This window comes from Nyctereutes procyonoides, unplaced genomic scaffold (assembly GCF_905146905.1).
Source record: "Nyctereutes procyonoides isolate TBG_1078 unplaced genomic scaffold, NYPRO_anot_genome, whole genome shotgun sequence".
Classification (NCBI taxonomy): Eukaryota; Metazoa; Chordata; class Mammalia; order Carnivora; family Canidae; genus Nyctereutes; species Nyctereutes procyonoides.
Genome location: NW_026575125.1, coordinates 49,118,851 through 49,137,724, shown reverse-complemented (window position 1 = coordinate 49,137,724; position 18,874 = coordinate 49,118,851). Strand labels below are relative to the sequence as shown.

The following is an 18,874-nucleotide window of genomic DNA, read 5'->3' as shown; positions in this document are numbered from 1 at the left end:
CAATCCCAGGACCCCGGGATCATGCCCTGAGCCAAAGGTAGATGCTCAACCACTGAGCCACCCAGGCGTCCCAAGATTTTGCCCATCTTAAAAAAAATACTCCATCAACCACGATTTCTTGTCTAGCTATTTCCTGCTTTCCCTATTGCCCTTTCCTTTTGCCAAATATCTTCAAAGGTTAGTCTGCACTTCCACACCTCACCTTCACTTTTTTAAATTGGGAAATACTTCAAGCAAACTAAACATATAATAACTAAATAATATAATGGGGCACCTGGGTGGCTTAGTTGGTTAAGTGTCTGACTCTTGATTTCCACTCAGGTCATGATCACAGGGTAATGGAAGAGTCTGCTTGAGATTCTCTCTCTCCCTCTCCCTCTGCCACCCCCTCCACTCTCTCTCTAAATAAATATATCTTTAAGAAGTTTTTAAAATAATAATATAATAAACACCCATGTACCCATAACTCAGTTTGTTAAATATTAACTTTTCGACAAATTTCCTTCCTATTTTTTAAAGAAGTAAAACATTACTGTTATAGTTTCAGTATCATGTGTAGCTATCACTTCCCTATTTCTCTCCCTTTCTCTCCAGAGGTAATCACTATTCAGACTTTCAGTCTTTCTTATTTCCACATGTTTTGTTATTGATAATATATATGTATATATCCTTAAAAAATATGTAATCATAGGAGATGTGGAATCAATGACCACCAATGAATCCTGTCTCCCTGAACCCACATCCCTGGGTAGTGTCCTCCCACATGTGGTCATGTGATTTGCTTTGGCCAATGGAATAACTGCAAATGTCATACACACAGGAACTTGAAAAGCACTTGTACATTGAAGCTTGCCATCATATGAAGAGGTACAAACCTTCTAAAGAGGTCACATGGAAGAAAATCTAGGTACCCTGCCTGGAAGCCTGCCAACTGCCCGGCATGGGTGAGGTCATCTTAAATCATCCAGCTCCCACCAACTTGACTGCCACAGCATGAATGAGCCTAGGCAAGACCAACAGAAGAAATGCCTAGCTAAGTTTAGTCTAAACTATCTATAGAATTTTGAACAAATACAATGAATGTTGTTTTAAGTAACTGTTTTTTTTATTTATGATAGTCACACACAGAGAGAGAGAGAGGCAGAGACATAGGCAGAGGGAGAAGCAGGCTCCATGCACCGGCAGCCCGACGTGGGATTCGATCCCGGGTCTCTAGGATCGCGCCCTGGGCCAAAGGCAGGCGCCAAACCGCTGCACCACCCAGGGATCCCTAAGTAACTGGTTTTAAAGTGGTTTAGCTCTGTCAGTGGTATCATATGAATCATATGGCATATCACAAGCATATATCACAATTCACTTTTTTGTTTCTTTATAATGTGATTTTCCCTGTTTACACATATAGTTGTAGTTCATTCATTTTAAATAAACTTCCATAAATAATTCCTTCATGTGACTATACCATAATTTATTTACCCATTCACTTACTAATGAACACTTGTGCTTCTAGTTTTTCACTATGAGCAATATCATAATGAACATTCTTGTATCAATCCTTTTGCACTAGATGTGGAATTACATGGTTAAGAACACCTTAAACTTTGCTACATAGTGCTATGTTGCTTTCCAGAGAGGCTGTACAGGTCCTCAATCCCTTATCTATCATTTTGAAATCCAAAAGTCTCTGAAAACTGGAAGAATTTTTCATAAATTTGGCCTTTTCCCTTTGTTTATGGTGTTCTGGCATCTCCCATTACTTAAATGTTTTTCATTTTAATGTAACCAAAGTTATTAATCTTTTCCTTTATAGCCGTACTTTACCTTACAACTCAACTCACTATAAACCAGCTTCTGAACTATAGCAGTCCAATAAAACTGCTCAATGAGGCCACCAACCGTCATTTATTTATTTATTTATTTATTTATTTATTTATTTATTTATTTATTTATTTTTACCAACTGTCTCTTAAAAGACAAATCTCGGCAGCCCGGGTGGCTCAGTGGTTTAGTGCTGCCTTCAGCCCAGGGCCTGATCCTGGAGACCCGGAATTGAGTCCCATGTCAGGCTCCCTGCATGGAGCCTGCTTCTCCCTCTGCCTGTGTCTCTGCCTCTCTCTCTCTCTCTGTGTGTCTCTCATGAATAAATAAATAAAATCTTTAAAAAAAAAGCCAAATCTCATGGACATGTTCTAGTAAGGCTGAATAGCTAGTTGACCTCTGCTGTATTTGATATTAATCACCTTTCCTACATTAGAAATTTTACCTCCTTTAGCGTCTTTGACACTACTATCATCTTGTTTCTCTGAATCTCTCTCTCTCAACCAGCAATCTGTACACCATTCGTGGGAAATGGCAGTGTGCAGTGGGATTCGGAGTCTTAATAAAAATTACTGAGAACCAAAAAAAAAAAATTACTGAGAACCCATGCTCTCTTATCTGTGTAACCATGATATGTATAGTAGGTATATCATTAAAAACTTAGTGTGCAAGAATGTTAATGAGTAATTTGCAAATGGATTCTATACAAGAGTGATGTGACATTTATGCCAGTGAATTTAGGAGATTAAATCATGTATCTGTTTCCCCCCTCTACTAATTGTTATGTACTTTTCTCTCCAAGTCCCTATTTCTTCCTTAGACTAGCATATAGTTAGCTGCTGATTAAGGGGTATCTTCTCAAGAAGGTAAATTTATTTTTTAAAAGATTTTATGTATTTATTTATGTGTATTTATTTATTTATTTATTTGAGAGAGAGAGAGATATCATGAGCAGGGTGGAAGGGCAGAGGGAGAAGCAGACTCCCTGCTGAGCAGGAAGCCCAATATGGGACCATTCCAGAACCCTGGGATCATGACCTAAGCTGAAGGCAGATGCTTAACAGACCAAGGCACCCAGGTGTCCAAGAAGGTAAATTTAGTCAGAGCATTCACAATACAAACATGAAATACAGTTTAATATTATTGTGCAACATTTTGCATCTATCACAATAATAATTATTCTAGGCCAAAATCATCAATAAATGTTAAAATTAGTGGGTGAAAGTTTGATGAAAAACAAGATATTTTCAAAATATCCCTCCATAAATTACTTGTTTATTGCAAAGGGAAGAATAGTAACTTTACAGTGGAGAAACCTGGTTGACTTTAACCAACTGATCAAAGCTAACATTACCAGTAATGGCACAAATAGGTATCATGCGCCTCCTGATATTACATCCTGAAAAGGACACAAATTTCTTCTGTGGTATTCCTGTCCAAAATGCATAACTTGAATCTCACAATGTGGAAATATCAGATAAATTCAAAATGAGGGGAATTCTACAAAATAACTGGTCTGTTGTAAAAACAATACCAATGTCATGAATAACAAAGAAAGACTGAGAAACTGCTCCAGATTAAGAGAAACTCAATTTGATGGTTCCTCAAAAAAGGTAAACATAAAATGACCATATGATCCCCCAATTTCCCTCCTAGGTATATGCCCAAAAGAACTGAAAACAGGTGCTCAAACAAAACCTTTAACAGATATGTTCATAGCAGCACTATTCATAGGAGCTAAAAGGAGGAAACAATCCAAATGTCTATCAATGAATAAATGGATAAACAAAATGCAGTGTATCCAAACAATGGATTATTATTCAATCATACAAAGAAATGAACTACTGATACATGCTACAATGTGGACTAACCTTGAAAACACTATGCTCAGTGAAAGAAGTCAAACACAAAAGGTCACATATTTTATGATTCCATTTGTATGAGAGTTCAACATAGCTAAATCCACAGAGACAGAAAGTAGACTGGTGGTTACCAGAGGCTGGGTGTCAGGGGGCAGGAGGGTGGGCAAGGAGAGAGGCAAATGGAAAGATGCTACTTAATGTATATGAGATTTTATTTTGGGGTAACGAAAATGTTTTGGAATTTAATAGAGGTGGTGGGTGCATGTACTGAATGCAAATTGGTCATTCCCTTTAAAACAGTATTATGTGAATGTCACCTGAATTTGGGGGTTTTGGGTTTTTTTTAAGTTTATTATTTTTTTTAGTAATCGCTATACCCAATGTGGGACTCGAACTCACAACCCCAAGATCAAGAGTCATGTGCTCTTCTGACTGAGCCAGTCAGGTGCCCTGAATTTTGAAAAAAATAAACTAAAAGAGACATGACAACTCAATGCAACTTGTTACCCTGAATTGGATTCTGGACTAGACATTTTTTTCTTTTGCTATAAAGGACATTAGTGGGACAGTTGGTAAAATTCAAATAAGGTCTGTAGGTTAGATAATAGCATTGTGTTGATATTAATTTCCTGATTTTGATCATGGTACTATAGTTACATAAGAGAATGTCTAATTTTTTTTAGGAAAAAAGCTCTGAAATATTTAGGGGTAGAGAGATATTATGTCTGTAAATTGTGTGAATCAGAAATCATTGGAGAGAGAGAGAAGACAGGAGGGAGAGGGGAGAATGATAAAGCTAATGTGCATAAATATTTACATGTGGGGAATCTGGGTGAAACATATAGGGTAATACATACACTATTTTTATAACTTTTCCATAAGTCTTAATTATTTCAAAATACAAAGTTTTTCATTGTTACAAAGAGATATTTGTAATTTCATGTTCACAAAAGCATTATATGCAATAGCCAAGACATGGAAACAATGGATAAAGAAAATGTGACACACACACACACACACACACACACACACAGAGGAATATTATTCAGCCATAGAAAACCCAAGAAAACCCTGCCATTTGTAACAACATGGATGAACCTTGAGGGCATTACATTATGTGATGTAAGTCAGACTGAGAAAGACAAATACTATATGACTTTACTTATATGTGCAATCTAACAAAACAAAACAGCAAACTCATAGAAAAAGAGAACAGGGGACGCCTGGGTGGCTCAGTGGTTGAGCATCTGCCTTCAGCTCAGGGCATGATCGTGGAGTCCCAGGATCGAGTCCCACATCGGGCTTCCTGCATGGAGCTTGCTTCTCCCTCTGCCTGTGTCTCTGCCTTTCTCTCTCTCTCTCTCTCTCTCTGTCTCTCATGAATAAATAAATAAAATCTTTTTTAAAAAAAGAAAAAGAACAGATTTGTGGTTATCACAGGTGGGGGAGTTGGAGGGAGGTGGTCAAAAGGTATAAACTTCCGGTTATGGAATAAATAAGCAGTAGGGATGTGATATACGACATGATGACTATAGCTAACACTGCTGTATGGTATATCTGAAAGTTAAGAGAGTAAATCCTAAGATTTACTCATCACAAGAGGAAAATAACCCATATTTTTCCCTTTCTTTTTCTAAAAGATTTTATGTATTTATTCATGAGAGACACACAAAGAGAGGCAGAGGGAGAAGCAGCCTCCCCGCAGGGAGCTTGATGCAGGACTTGATCCCAGGACCCCGGGATCATGACCTGAGCCTAAGGCAGATGTTTAACCACTGAGCAATCCAGGTGCCCGCCCCCCCCCCGCTTTTTAATCTATATGAAAGGATGGACATTGGGCAGCCCGGGTGGCTCAGCGGTTTAGCTCCGCCTTCAGGGCGTGATCTTTTTTTTTTTTTAATAATAAATTTATTTTTTATTGGTGTTCAATTTGCCAACATACAGAATAACACCCAGTGCTCATCCCGTCAAGTGCCCTCCTCAGTGCCCGTCACCCATTCACCCCCACCCCCCGCCCTCCTCCCCTTCCACCACCCCTAGTTCGTTTCCCAGAGTTAGGAGTCTTTATGTTCTGTCTCCCTTTCTGATATTTCCCACACATTTCTTCTCGCTTCCCTTATATTCCCCAAATGAATGAGAACATACACTGTTTGTCCTTCTCCGATTGACTTACTTCACTCAGCATAATACCCTCCAGTTCCATCCACGTTGAAGCAAATGGTGGGTATTTGTCGTTTCTAACGGCTGAGTAATATTCCATTGTATACATAAACCACATCTTCTTTATCCATTCATCTTTCGATGGACACCGAGGCTCCTTCCACAGTTTGGCTATTGTGGACATTGCTGCTAGAAACATTGGGGTGCAGGTGTCCCGGCGTTTCATTGTATCTGTATCTTTGGGGTAAATCCCCAACAGTGCAATTGCTGGGTCGTAGGGCAGGTCTATTTTTAACTCTTTGAGGAACCTCCACACAGTTTTCCAGAGTGGCTGCACCAGTTCACATTCCCACCAACAGTGTAAGAGGCTTCCCTTTTCTCCGCATCCTCTCCAACATTTGTGGTTTCCTGCGTGATCTTGGAGACCCGGAATCAAGTCCCACGTCGGGCTTCCTGCGTGGAGCCTGCTTCTCCCTCTGCCTCTGTCTCTCCCTCTCTCTCTGTGTGTCTCTCGTGAATAAATAAATAAAATCTTTTAAAAAAGGATGGACATTAACCAAAATTAGCATGGTAATAATTTCACAATATAGGTGAATCAAATCATTATGCTGTACACCTTAAACTTACAGAGTGCTGTAGGTCAATTCTATCTCAATAAAACCAGGGCAGGGCAGCCCCGGTGGCGCAGCGGTTTGGCGCTGCCTGCAGCCTGGGGTGTGATCCTGGAGACCCGGGATGGAGTCCCACATCGGGCTCCCTGCATGGAGCCTGCTCTGTGTGTCTATGAATAAATAAGTAAAATCTTTTTAAAAAAATTTAAAAAACAGGGCAAATATAAAAGTTTTTTTTTTTTTAAATCATACTGGAAGTTACCTCAGTGGGGGAGGGGAGAACATACAGTGAGCTTCTGGAGTGCTAATAATTTTTTATTATGACTCTGAGTAGTGGTTATACAGGCATTCATTTTATAATTATTTGTTAAACTGTAAATATACACTGTATGAACATTATGTATATTTCGCAATTTGAAAAGTAAAAGAAATGAATAAATATCCTTAACATAAAAATGAAACGTAACAGAATGCTGTAAACATATGCCTGTCTTTCAAAAAAAGGTCTTCTTACAGACCCAGGTTCTTTTATGATGATTGGTAAGACATAAGATACCTAGAAGCACTGCCCTGAAAGACTGGGTAATGATGGATACTGTGCTTCCCTAGACTTTCTCCTACTTTTCTGGCCAATCCTTCTTTTATCGTTCCATTTCCTCTGACTCATCCCCCTTAAATGTCTGAATGTCTGTATTCTAGGTCTTATCCTCAATCCTTTTCTGGTCTCATTATCCAAATTCTCATTGAATGTACCAATTTCCATGGCTTCAACTAATATCTATAAACTGACAAATTCCAACTCTCATAAATTTTAAACGCATATATCCAAGTATCTATGTACTATACATCTTTACTTTGATATCCCACAGGCTCTCAAATTTAATGTATACAAAAGTGATTTTATAATCTTCTCCATCCCTCACAAACCTCAAATCTTGTCCTCCCAAATTCCTTGTTCGAGTCTGGAGAAGAGAATTCACCCTTTCCATCTGTCTCAATTAATCCCCATATACAGTCTTCTGGAGCTTCTTGACTTGGTCCTGAATGTCTCTCAAATCTTCCTCCATTCTCTATACTTCAATAATACAAATTTTTAAATGCTTAAAAATGTTTTTTAAATAAAAATTTAGGGGATCCCTGGGTGGCTCAGCGGTTTAGCACCGCCTTTGGCCCAGGGCCTGATCCTGGAGACCCGGGATCGAGTCCCACGTCAGGCTCCTTGCGTGGAGCCTGATTCTCCCTCTGCCTGTGTCTCTGCCTCTCTCTCTCTCTCTGTCTCTCATGAATAAGTAAATAAATAATCTTTAAAAAAATAAAAATAAAAATTTAAATAATCTGCTCCCATCTATCTTCACTGCCATTGTGTAGATTCAAGCTCTGAAATTTTTTGTCTGAATTATTCTAGTAGCTACGTAATTGATCTTCATGCTTCCAGTTTTGTCTCCTCTACTAATGCAGCTTTCACATGGCCATAAGATTAAATTTTCTAAAGTGAAAACTTGACCATGACTACTCTACTTAAAGTCCTTCAGGGGTTTCCTATAGCTTCAGAATAAAGTCCAAATGCCTTGGCATAACATGACCTACAGTACTTTTCTTGGTCTAGCCCCTGACTCTCCCCAGACTCATTTCTAACTACTCTCTCCCTAACTACTCTTTACTCCTGTCATTCTCAATTATTTGCAGATCCCTGAATAGGCCAGGCTCTCTCATTTTTGTCCCTTTGCCTAAAATTCCTTTTCCTGTAATATTTCACTTTGTTAACTACTACCTTTCCTTCAAAACCCAAGTTCGTCATCATCTCTTCTAGGAAGTCTTCCTTAACACTCCTCTAAAATGGGTTAAATACATCTCTTCATTCTTTCATGGTATAGTATGCTTACTTTTGTCACAGCACTTATCACATGGTGCTATAATTATCTGTTTACCCATATATTTCTCACACCAAGCTGTGAGTTTCATGAGGACAGGGACCATTGCTTATTTGTCTCTGTATCCCTGGGGACTAGGATAACACCTGGTACATATAGGTACTCAATAAATTTCTGTCAAATAAAATTATTCATTATGGTCAAGGGGCAACACAGTGCTGCAGGCAATAATGGTAATTCAAGGAATTCAAGTTGATTGTCTAGTCCATTTAGACTTTTGAGGATGCTATTAAAAGAATTATGAATTTTAACCTTTGTATACTTAATCTTATTACATAAATGATGTGTCATCTGAAACAGGCAGAGCTCAAAATAAAAAGCAACAGTGTCACTGGCTTTTAATGGAATCAGAGCAATATTTATAAAAAATTCACTAATGGTTACAGGTTAGATATAATCAAATATGCCTGCAAGTACCCATACCAAAACAACCTTTTGAGTCTGTCCCTCCCACTGTACTCCCATTGTAGTATCTTAGTCTGGGTGCCCATCATCTCTCTCCTAATTTACCATAATAGCTTCTTGTATTGTGGTAAGTACTGTCTCCCAAAATACATGTACACATGGTATCTTAGAAAGCGACCTTATTAGGAATACAGTCTTTGCAGATGTAAGTAGTTAAAGTTATACTGGGGTACCTGGGTGGCTCAGTAGTTGGTTGGGCATCTGCCTTCGGCTCGGGTCATGATCCCAGAATCCTAGTATCGGGTCCCACATAGGGATCCCTGCTAAGCGGGGAGTTTGTTTCTCCTTCTCCCTCTGCCCCTCCCCCTGCTCATGCTCTCTCTCTCTCTAATACTCTTTCTCTCAAATAAATAATCTTTAAAAAAGTCATACTGAATTAGGGTGGGCCCTAAATTCAAGTGTCACTATAATGCCATGTAAAGACACACAGAGAAGAAAGCCATATAAAGATATGGGTCTTTACAGGCAAGAGGCAAGGAAGAAGACCACATGAAGAAGAAGGCAGAGATCTGTATGATGCAGCTACAAGGAAAGGAATGCCAAGGATTGCTGACAGCATCTGAAGTTAGGAAGAGACAAGGAAGGATTCTTCCCTAGAGTCTTCAGAGGGAGGATGGCCATGCCAACACTTTGATTTTGGACTTCTAGCCTTCAGAACTGTAACAGAATATATTTCTATTGGGTTTTTAAAAGATTTCACTTACTGAGAGAGAGAGAACATGAGAGCATGTGAGTGTGTAAGAGAGTGAGAGCATGAGAGAGAGCAAGCAGAGGGAGGGGCAGAGGGAGAGGGGGAGGCAGACTCCCCATTGAGTAGGGGGCCTGATTCCAGGACCCTGGGATCACAACCTGAGCCAAAGCAGATACTTAACCAACTGAGCCACCCAGGTGCCCCTGGAATACATTTCTATTGTTTTAAGCCACCCAATTTGCAGTAATTTGTTATGGCAGCCCCAGGAAGCTAATACATCTGCTAACTAATCTCCCTGCCTTGGCTTGCTTCCTTACAATCCATCTTCTACACTGCCACTAGTATACATGTAATTATTTCACTCCTCTATTTAAAACCCTGTCATGATTCCCACCCCATGCCAATCTTTGTAGCCTCATCTCTTGCTACTCCCCTACACAATCCCTATACATTAACAACATACTACTTGAAGTTCTCTCCAAATACTATGCTCATGAACACTGCTGTGCTTGTCTATACTGCTCCCTCTGGAACATAGCCCCTTCACCATCAAATTTTTCTTCTTTATATCTCGACAACCTAGTATGCAAGGAGTGGCAGTAATGAAGATATAATGTTTTTTAAGGGAATTTGGCTGTGAAGGCTGAGAATCTGTTGTCAGTAACAAATTTTGAAATCAGAGATTCAGGAGCCTACTCTCTAACATACAGTTAGAAAGGGATCCCCTACTTATACAAAGCCATTCCCCAATGTTCTATCATTGGTCCTCTTCTGTTTTCCCTCTACTATTTCCCCTCTTTGGGATGGCATCCATTCTTATGACTTCAAATACCACCTATTATAATTGAGACCAGGACATCCCTAGTTCTATTATCTCTCCCAAGTTCATACTTTGGGAAGTTGTCCCACAACACACTGATGCTCTCTTCCTTTTTCTTCTGGTCATTTTTTTCTCTGTATGTTTAATTTTGGATAGTTTCTTATGCTGGTACATTATGTTCACTAATCTTTTCTTCAGTAGTATCTCATTCGATCAAGTATATCTTAATACAATATCTCAGACATTGTATTAATCATTTCTAGAAGTTTAATTTCAGTCTTTTATATACTCCATGCCCCCCCAACATGATCACATGATCATGTTTTCCTCTACATTACTGAACAGTATATTCATAACTATTTTAATGTCCTTATCTACTCATTTTATCATCTGTGTTATTTCTGGGTCTGTATCTGTTGACTGATTTTGCTCATATTTTCCTGCTATGTATACCTGATCATTTGTTATTAGATGCAAGGCATTATGGACTTTATATTGTTGGGTGCTGGATTCTTTTCTTTATTGCTCCTTTAAATACTTCTGAGATTTGTTCTAGGATACACGTAAGTTACTCAGAAACAATTTAATCCTTTCAAGCTTTCTCTTAAGTTTGGTTAGGCAGGACCAGAGCAAACTTTAGTCTTAGAGTGAATTTGTCTCCACTACTGAAGCAATATTCCCCTTTCTTTCTCTCTCAATGTCTCCATCTCTCTCTCTCTCTCTCTCTCTCTCTCTCTCTTTCTTTGAAGGTCTCTTCTTTTTTGGTACTGCGCCCTGCATATGTTAGCCACTTCAACTTTCTTGAATTCTCAACTCTGTCTCCTAAACTCAGAGAGACTGCTAGGCTCTAGTGAGGTTCCCTCTCTCTGAACTGTTGTCTCATATATTTCATACAGTTTTACAATTAAGGCCAAAGGGTAAATCTGGTCCTTCTTACTCCACCATAACCAGAAGCTTAAGTCCTTATCCTTTTGAAAAGATTAGTGTATCTACTGTGAGAAAATGGACTGTAGAAGGGTAAAAGTAGAAGCAAGGAGGCTAGTATTATTACAAAAATCCAGATGGAACTGATCAATTGGGACTAGGATGGTAGCAGTAGAAATGGAGAGAAATAGATTCTGGGTGCATTTTTTTTTATTTGTTGTTTGAGAGTAGCACATAATTCTATTACTACCATTAAAACTTCAGCATAGTACCTGGCCCACAATAGTTGTTTAATAAACAAAAGGCACTATGTCACCTCCTCCCCACACTGACTAGCTCAAAGATAAATAATAATGATCACTGTCCACAAGAAACTAAAAGTCTAGTGCTAAAGAAAAGATCTGATTATGTTTCCCTTTTGGCTCAAAAGCCTTTTGATGGCTCCTCATTACTTACAAAATAAAGTAAAAATTCTTCAGTCTGTCATGCAATGTCCTCCTTAGTGAACTTTTTTTACTAGCCCATCTGCAACTGAACCCCTACTGTGCTGAACTCTTTCACTCTAATCTCACCAGACTACAAGTAAATAGGTATTGAGGGAACAAATAAATAACATTATATAAAAAATACAGGATGAGCACTGGGTGTTATATGTTGGCAAATTGATCTCTAATAAAAAATATACATATTTTTAAAAAGAGACAAATAAAAAAACAAGGTATCAAAAAAACACAGAGTTCAAATATTTTCTAGTTCTTGGTTGTATCTTAGGAAGATGTTAAATTCAGAAAAATCACCATCTTACACCAAGTCACAGCTACTTTGAATTTTTAATAATTTGGAACAGATTATTTATCTTAACATTTGGCTCCTCTTTTCAAATATCCCATTCCTGTCTGTAGCACCACAATTCTTCCAGTCTTTTGGGTAAAAGTCCTGGCCTTATCTTTGGATACAGGGTTCAAAAATAGATCTCTCATTTATTCTATCATAATGTGTCTCATTTATGCAGTCTTCTTCAATGCTATTGGGGTCACTACCATCCAGGATCTCATTGCTTTTTAACATGATTACCATGACAGATTTCTAGCTGGTATCCCTTTACCGTTTCCAGTATGCCTTATACATAGCTATTGAAAAAATCTTTGGGATGCCTGGGTGGCTCAGTGGTTGAGTGTCTGCCTTTGGCTCAGGTCATGATCCCAGCGTCCTGGGATAGAGTCCTGCACCAGGCTCCCTGCAAGGAGCCTGCTTCTCCCTCTGCCTGTCTCTGCCTCTCTCTCTGTGTCTCTCATGAATAAATAAATAAAATCTTAAAAAAAAATCTTTCATCATGCCATGCCCTCGCTCAAGGAACCTCAAAAGCTCACTAACTGCAGTAGGTAAGAACTCTTCAGCTTAATTTTGAAAGTCTCCTATTATCAACTCACCTTTGACTAACACAGTACTATCTTATTTCCTGTTACTCTCACATTTGTAATTGCCAATACTGTTACACCAATTTCCTCCTCACTCTTCCTGGATCACACCAGGCACATTCCCACCTCCGTATCTTTCTTCATAACTGTTTCCTCTTCTTGGAATACTCTCCCTTCACTTCTTCCTGTAACTAAACCCTCTCTTGTTTCATAACCCACTCTAGTCCCATCTCTTCCGTGATGCTTTTTTAAATTACTGTACCCTTGAGCACACAAGGTATTTGACACTATAGATAGCTCCCAAAGCACCTGGCATAGCCCTGGACATAAAGAAACCAATAAGGATTTTCCCAAGCTGATGGGTATATAAATGAACAAGAATAAAATTCATATTTAATGAAGATAAACTCAATCCCCTTCACTGGCTCCTCAATCTCTGCCTACTTCTTAAATACTAGCATAGTACTACCTACTTCATTGAAGGCTGTTGTGAGAATTAAATATATAAGTATACATAAAGTACTTAGTATAGGGGCACTTGGGTGGCTCCATCGGTTCAGTGTCTGCCTTCGGCTCAGGCCATGATCCTGGGCTCCTGGGATGGAGCCCAACATCGGCTCCCCACTTAGTGGAGAGTCTGCTTATTCCTCTCTCTCTGCCCCTCCCTCACCTCTCATTTTCTTGCTTTCTTTCTCTATCAAATAAATAGTCTTTTTTTTTAAGCACTTAGTATAGTGCCAGCCACACAGTGGGCTCTCAGTAAATGTCAGCCTAATATTACTATGACACACTCACCACTCTCCAATTTGTTTTACTGCCAATAGTCTCATTTTAGGTTAATGGTCTCACCACTGACCTAGGCCTCCACACGGGGGCTGTTTAAGGCTATTCTGATACCCTTTAATGGCTTTAAGCCCTTAGCTCCTCTCATACTCTCCATATTCACTTAGCAAATGCCTGTCAATTCTTCAGAAATACCTCTGTGAATCTATCACTTCCTCTCTTTTGTTCAAGACCTCATTTCTCTCTCGAGACAATTCCAACAGCCTTCTAAACTTGTCTCTCTTCCTTTGATCTTTCCCCTACCCTGTCTATTCTTCACAATGTAACACAGTTCACTTTCCCCTTTAAAGCTCTTCAGTGGCTACCAATTATACTTCACTTCACGGTTTGGCATGCAAGGCCCTTTTGTGCTCTGACCTCTACTTACCTATCCAATTTCATCTTCTATCAATTACTTATTCCATACTTTTACTTCACCTATACAATCTATTTTCAGTTACAAGAATGGGCCATGCTGTTTTACCACAGCATGCCTGGGTAATTTAATATCTTCTGAAATACCCATCCTGACCTTGTAAACTTTGTAACTGCTTACTCATTCTCTGTCTCCACTTAATTACCACCTCTGTGAAGATGTCTCTAATCTCACTCTCCATTGCTATACTTTATTACATTTTCTATGTTTATGTTTCCCCTACTACTAGATTTTCTTTATTCCTTAACAGCAAAAGCCATGTCCTATTGATATTTTTAATCTCAACATGCTGCATAGTGTCTTGTACATTATAAGAGGGCAATAAGTAATGACTAAATAAACCTCTTTTCTAATTGTATTTCCCACTATCCAACCAGTTCTATGAATACACATTGCTCTTTCTAGCCACTCTTCCTTGCCTCTGCCAGTCTCTTTGCCTGCAATGTTTCCCATCACTTACTGAAAACCTACCTATTTGCCAACGGCCAGAACATTCTCATCTCCTATTGCTACCTTTTCTGACCACCATGGCTGGAAATGATCCCTTTCATGTTCCCCTCTCTATTATAGCATGAGATTTTAGGATGAATAAGATGCAAAGATTAGTAAGATCTACTCTTCACCTTAAAAACTCTGTCACTGTGGGGGCCCATAACCCAGGACAGGGGTTCTCAAAGTTTAGCAAACAGAAGTATCAACTGCGGGGATTGTTCAAAATCTTTGGGGCCCACTTCCAAAGATCCTGATTCAGTAACTAGGCGTGGGACCTGGGAATTGACCTTTTAAACCAGAATTCCAGGTGATTCTAATGAAGATAACATGGGTCTGTGCCCTTTGGAAGGTTCGTGGGCCCTGATATTACATGACATGAACTGTGTAAATATATACATATATGTGCATTTTTAAGGGAGAGTCCAGTTTATATTCCATCATCTATAACCTCCAAAAAAGTTTGAAACTTATCAAGTGGGAAACAAATATATTAACTGACAAGGTACAAAACAATTAAGCTAAGTGCTAGTACAGAAATACAAATAAAGTGCTATGGGAACATAAACCAGGGAACAATTAAGTATACCTAGGGTAGCTAGGAAAAGCTTCACATTAGAGCAATACTTCTTTTTAAAGTTTTTATTTAAATTCCAGTTAATTATACAGTGTAATATTAGTTTCAGGTGTACAATATAATGATGCGACACTTCCATACAATATCTGATGCTCATCACAAGTGCATCCCTTAATCCTCATCACCTATTTAACCCATTCCTACACCAACCTCCTCCCTAGAAGGCATCAGTTTGTTCTCTACAGTTAAGAGTCCATTTCTTGGGGCACCTGGGTGGCTTAGTCAGTTAAGCATCCAACTCTTGATTTCAGCTCAGGCCATGATCCCAGGGTCATGTAATGGACTCCCACACCAGGCTCTGCTCAGCAGGGAGTCTGCTTGAGATTTTCTCTCCCTCTTCCTCTGCCCCTCCCTCTGCTCAAGTATGCTCTCTCTAAATAAATAATCTTTTTTTTTTTTTAAAGTCGGGATTCCTGGGTGGCGCAGTGGTTTGGCGCCTGCCTTTGGTTCAGGGCGTGATCCTGGAGACCCAGGATCGAATCCCACGTCGGGCTCCCGGTGCATGGAGCCTGCTTCTCCCTCTGCCTATGTCTCTGCCTCTCTCTCTCTCTCTGTGTGTGTGACTATCATTAATAAATAAAAAATTTTAAAAAAAAGTCTATTTCTTGGTTTGCAACACTTTGAAGGATATTCCAAAATGAGTACAAGTTTGCCTAGTAGAATAGAAGAATGTTAGTATATGTAAAGACACAGAGATACAAAAGGGAAGTTTTACATTCAATATATATAGAATATTTGTGAAAGGAACACATATTCCTCTCAATACACTGTATTGAGACTAGAGACTTTGTGTGCCAAGTTAAAGAATTTAAACGTTATCCTGTATGTAACAGAAATAAGAGGGTATTTTTAATTGAGGTAAAATTCACATAACATAAAATTCACCATTTTAACCATTTTAAAGTGTACAATTCAGTAGCTTCCAGTACATTCACTTTGCTGTGTAATCATCACTCAAAAAAGAAACCATGTGCCCATTAAGCAGTCACTTCCCATTGCCCTCTTAGCCCTAAGCTCTGAGCAACCACTAATCTGTTTTTCATCTCTAAGTACTTGTCTACTGTAAGTATTTCATATAAATGGGATCACACAGTATGAGGCTTTTTTCTTGTCTGGCTTCTTTCACTTAAGTTTAGGTTTAGTTCATCTGTGTTGCAGCATGTATCAGTTCTTCATTCATTCCCTGTTTTGGCTGAACACTGTTCCACTGTATGAATATAACACATTTTGTCTACCTGCCCAATAGTTGATGGACATCTATGTTGTTTCCACTTCCTGACTATGATTAATAATGCTGTTATGAACATTCACGTACAAGTTTTCATTTGAAAACCTGTTTTCAATTCTCTTGAATATATGCCTAGGAGTCATATGGTAATTCTGTGTTTAACTTTTTTAGGAACTTGAACAGAGACCTTTATTTTGAGAGAGAATGAGAACGTGCATGAGCATGCAAGCACAAATAGGGGAGGGGCAGAGGGAGAGGGAGAGAAAATCCTTAAGCAGATTCCCCAATGAGCAAGGAGCCTGACATGGGGCTCAATCCCAAGACCTTGAGACTGAAATCAAGAGACAGACACTTAACCAACTGAGCCACTCAGGGGCCCCACAAACAGAGAATTTTAAGCAAAGAAATGATTAGTAAAATAGCCACTACAGCAAAATGTAGAAGAAAGCTGGGATAGAAAGAGATAGGAGGCAGGAAGATTATAGAGGGGGCTACTGTAATAGTCTAAATAAAAATAGACAAGGGTTTAAATTAGAAAGTCTAGAGAACAGATAAAACAACAGTGTATATAGTGTTCAGGATAAGGACTAGGGATAAGTCAAGGAGATGACACTGAATTTGCTAGCTTAGAGAACTACAGAGATGGTGACATTAACTGAAGCTGAGGACATATGTTGGATAAGAAGTTTAAGAAAGGTAGTAGAGGGCAGCCCCGGTGGCGCAGTGGTTTAGCGTCGCCTGCAGCCCAGGGTGTGATCCTGGAGACCCGGGATTGAGTCCCACGTCGGGCTCCCTGCTTGGAGCCTGCTTCTCTCTCTCTCTCTCTCTGAATAAATAAATCTCTTTTTTAAAAAAGAAAGGTAGTAGAGCACAGTGGTAAGAGTAGGCTCTGGAGCCAGACGGCTTAGGTTTGAATTCAGGCACAGCCCCTTACTATTCTGTAAGACTTGAGCAGATACCTGCCTTTCCACATGTCAGTATCCTCATCTAGAAAATGGAGATAATAATATACCACCTCATCAAGCTGTTGTGAGAAAATGAGTTAAAATAAATAAAGCACTTGGGCGCCTGGGTGGCTCAGTTGGTTAAGCATCTGCCTTTGGCTCAGCTCATAATCCCAGGGTCCTGGGATGGAGCCCTGCATCAGGCTCCCGTTCAGTGGGGCATCTGCTTTTCCCTCTCCTCTGCCTGTAGCTTCTCCTGCTTGTGTTCTCTCTCTCTCATTCTGTGAAATAAATAAATAAATAAATAAATAAATAAATAAATAAATAAAATCTTTAAAAATATATAAAGCACTTAGAATCATATTAAGCATATAGTAAATGCTCAATAAATATAATCTATTATTTTTGATTATTGTTGTTGATGATGCTAATGTTATTTGAGGTAAAAAGTTTAAGTCTGTGCTGTTACACCTGAAACATTTAGGGGAGAAGAATCCACTAGGCAATAAGAAATACTAAAATTATCCTAGAAAAGAGCACAAGCAATAATTTCTCTGACACTGGCCATAGCAACTTTTTTCTAGATAGGTTCCCTGAGGCAAGGAAAACAAAAGCAAAAATAAACCATTGGGACCACACCAAAATAAAAAGCTTCTGCACAGTGAAGGAAGCAATCAACAAAACTAAAGGGCAACCTATGGAATGGGGGAAGATATTCACAAATGACATATTTAATAAAGGGTTAGTAGCCAAAATATATAAAAGACTTATAAAACTAACCACCCAAAAATGAATAATCCAATTAAAAACTGAGAAGACACAGACATTTCTCCAAAGAAGATCTACAGATGGCCAACAGACACATGAAAAGATGCTCATCATCACTTATAATCAGGGAAATGCAAATTAAAACTACAATGAGCTACTTGGGTGCCTGGTTGGCTCAGGCAGTGGAGAGTGCAACTCTTGATTGTGGGGTTGTGAATTCCAGCTCCACATTGAGTGTGGAGATTACTTTAAAAAATAAAGTCCTGGGACTCCTGGGTGGCTCAGTCGGTAGAGCATCTGCCTTCAGCTCAGGTCATGATCCCAGGGTCCTAGGATCAAGCTCCCTCAGCAAGAAGCCTACTTCTCCCTATCCCTCTGCGGTTTGCCCCACTTGTGCTCTCTCTCTCTCTCTCTCTCTGTCAAATAAATTTTAAGAGATCTTTTAAAAAATAAAGAAAAGAAAAAAATACAATGAGTTATCACCTTACACCCATCAGAATGGCTAAAATCAACAACACAAGAAACAATGGATGTTGGAGAGGATGTGGAGAAAGGGGAACCCTCTTGCACTGTTGGTGGGAATGTGAACTGGTGCAGCTGCTCTGGAAAACAATATGGCAGTCCCTTAAAACATTAAAAATAGAACTACCCTACAATCCAGCAATTGCACTACTAGGTATTTACCTAGAGTACAAAAATACTAATTCAAAGGGATATGTGCACCCTGATGTTTATAGCAGCATTATCTTTTTAAAAAGATTTTGTTAATTTATTTGAGAGAGAAAGTGTGTGTGAGAGAGTATGAACAGTGGGGAGAGGCAGAGGGAGAGGGAGAAGCAGACTCTCCACTGAG

General features: G+C 39.1%; 1 protein-coding gene across 7 annotated transcripts in view; it reads right to left on the bottom strand.

Moving 5' to 3' along the window:
• The window catches only part of LOC129517739 (sorting nexin-12), a 167,654-nt gene that overhangs the window by 84,769 nt on the left and 64,011 nt on the right, over nucleotides 1-18,874 (bottom strand). Inside the window, exons 5-6 of one of the 7 annotated variants that reach the window (XM_055337784.1) lie at nucleotides 6,465-6,618; nucleotides 6,230-6,369 (exon numbers count right to left, since the gene is read on the bottom strand). The exons of 4 other annotated variants lie outside the window; for them this stretch is intronic. In XM_055337784.1, the coding sequence (XP_055193759.1) occupies nucleotides 6,484-6,618 (135 nt within the window). In that variant the 3' untranslated portion in view covers nucleotides 6,230-6,369; nucleotides 6,465-6,483. Of the gene's footprint in view, nucleotides 1-5,752; nucleotides 6,370-6,464; nucleotides 6,619-17,150; nucleotides 17,535-18,874 lie in introns of those variants that run through there. 2 more of the 7 variants (XM_055337782.1, XM_055337783.1) reach the window with 2 other exon arrangements.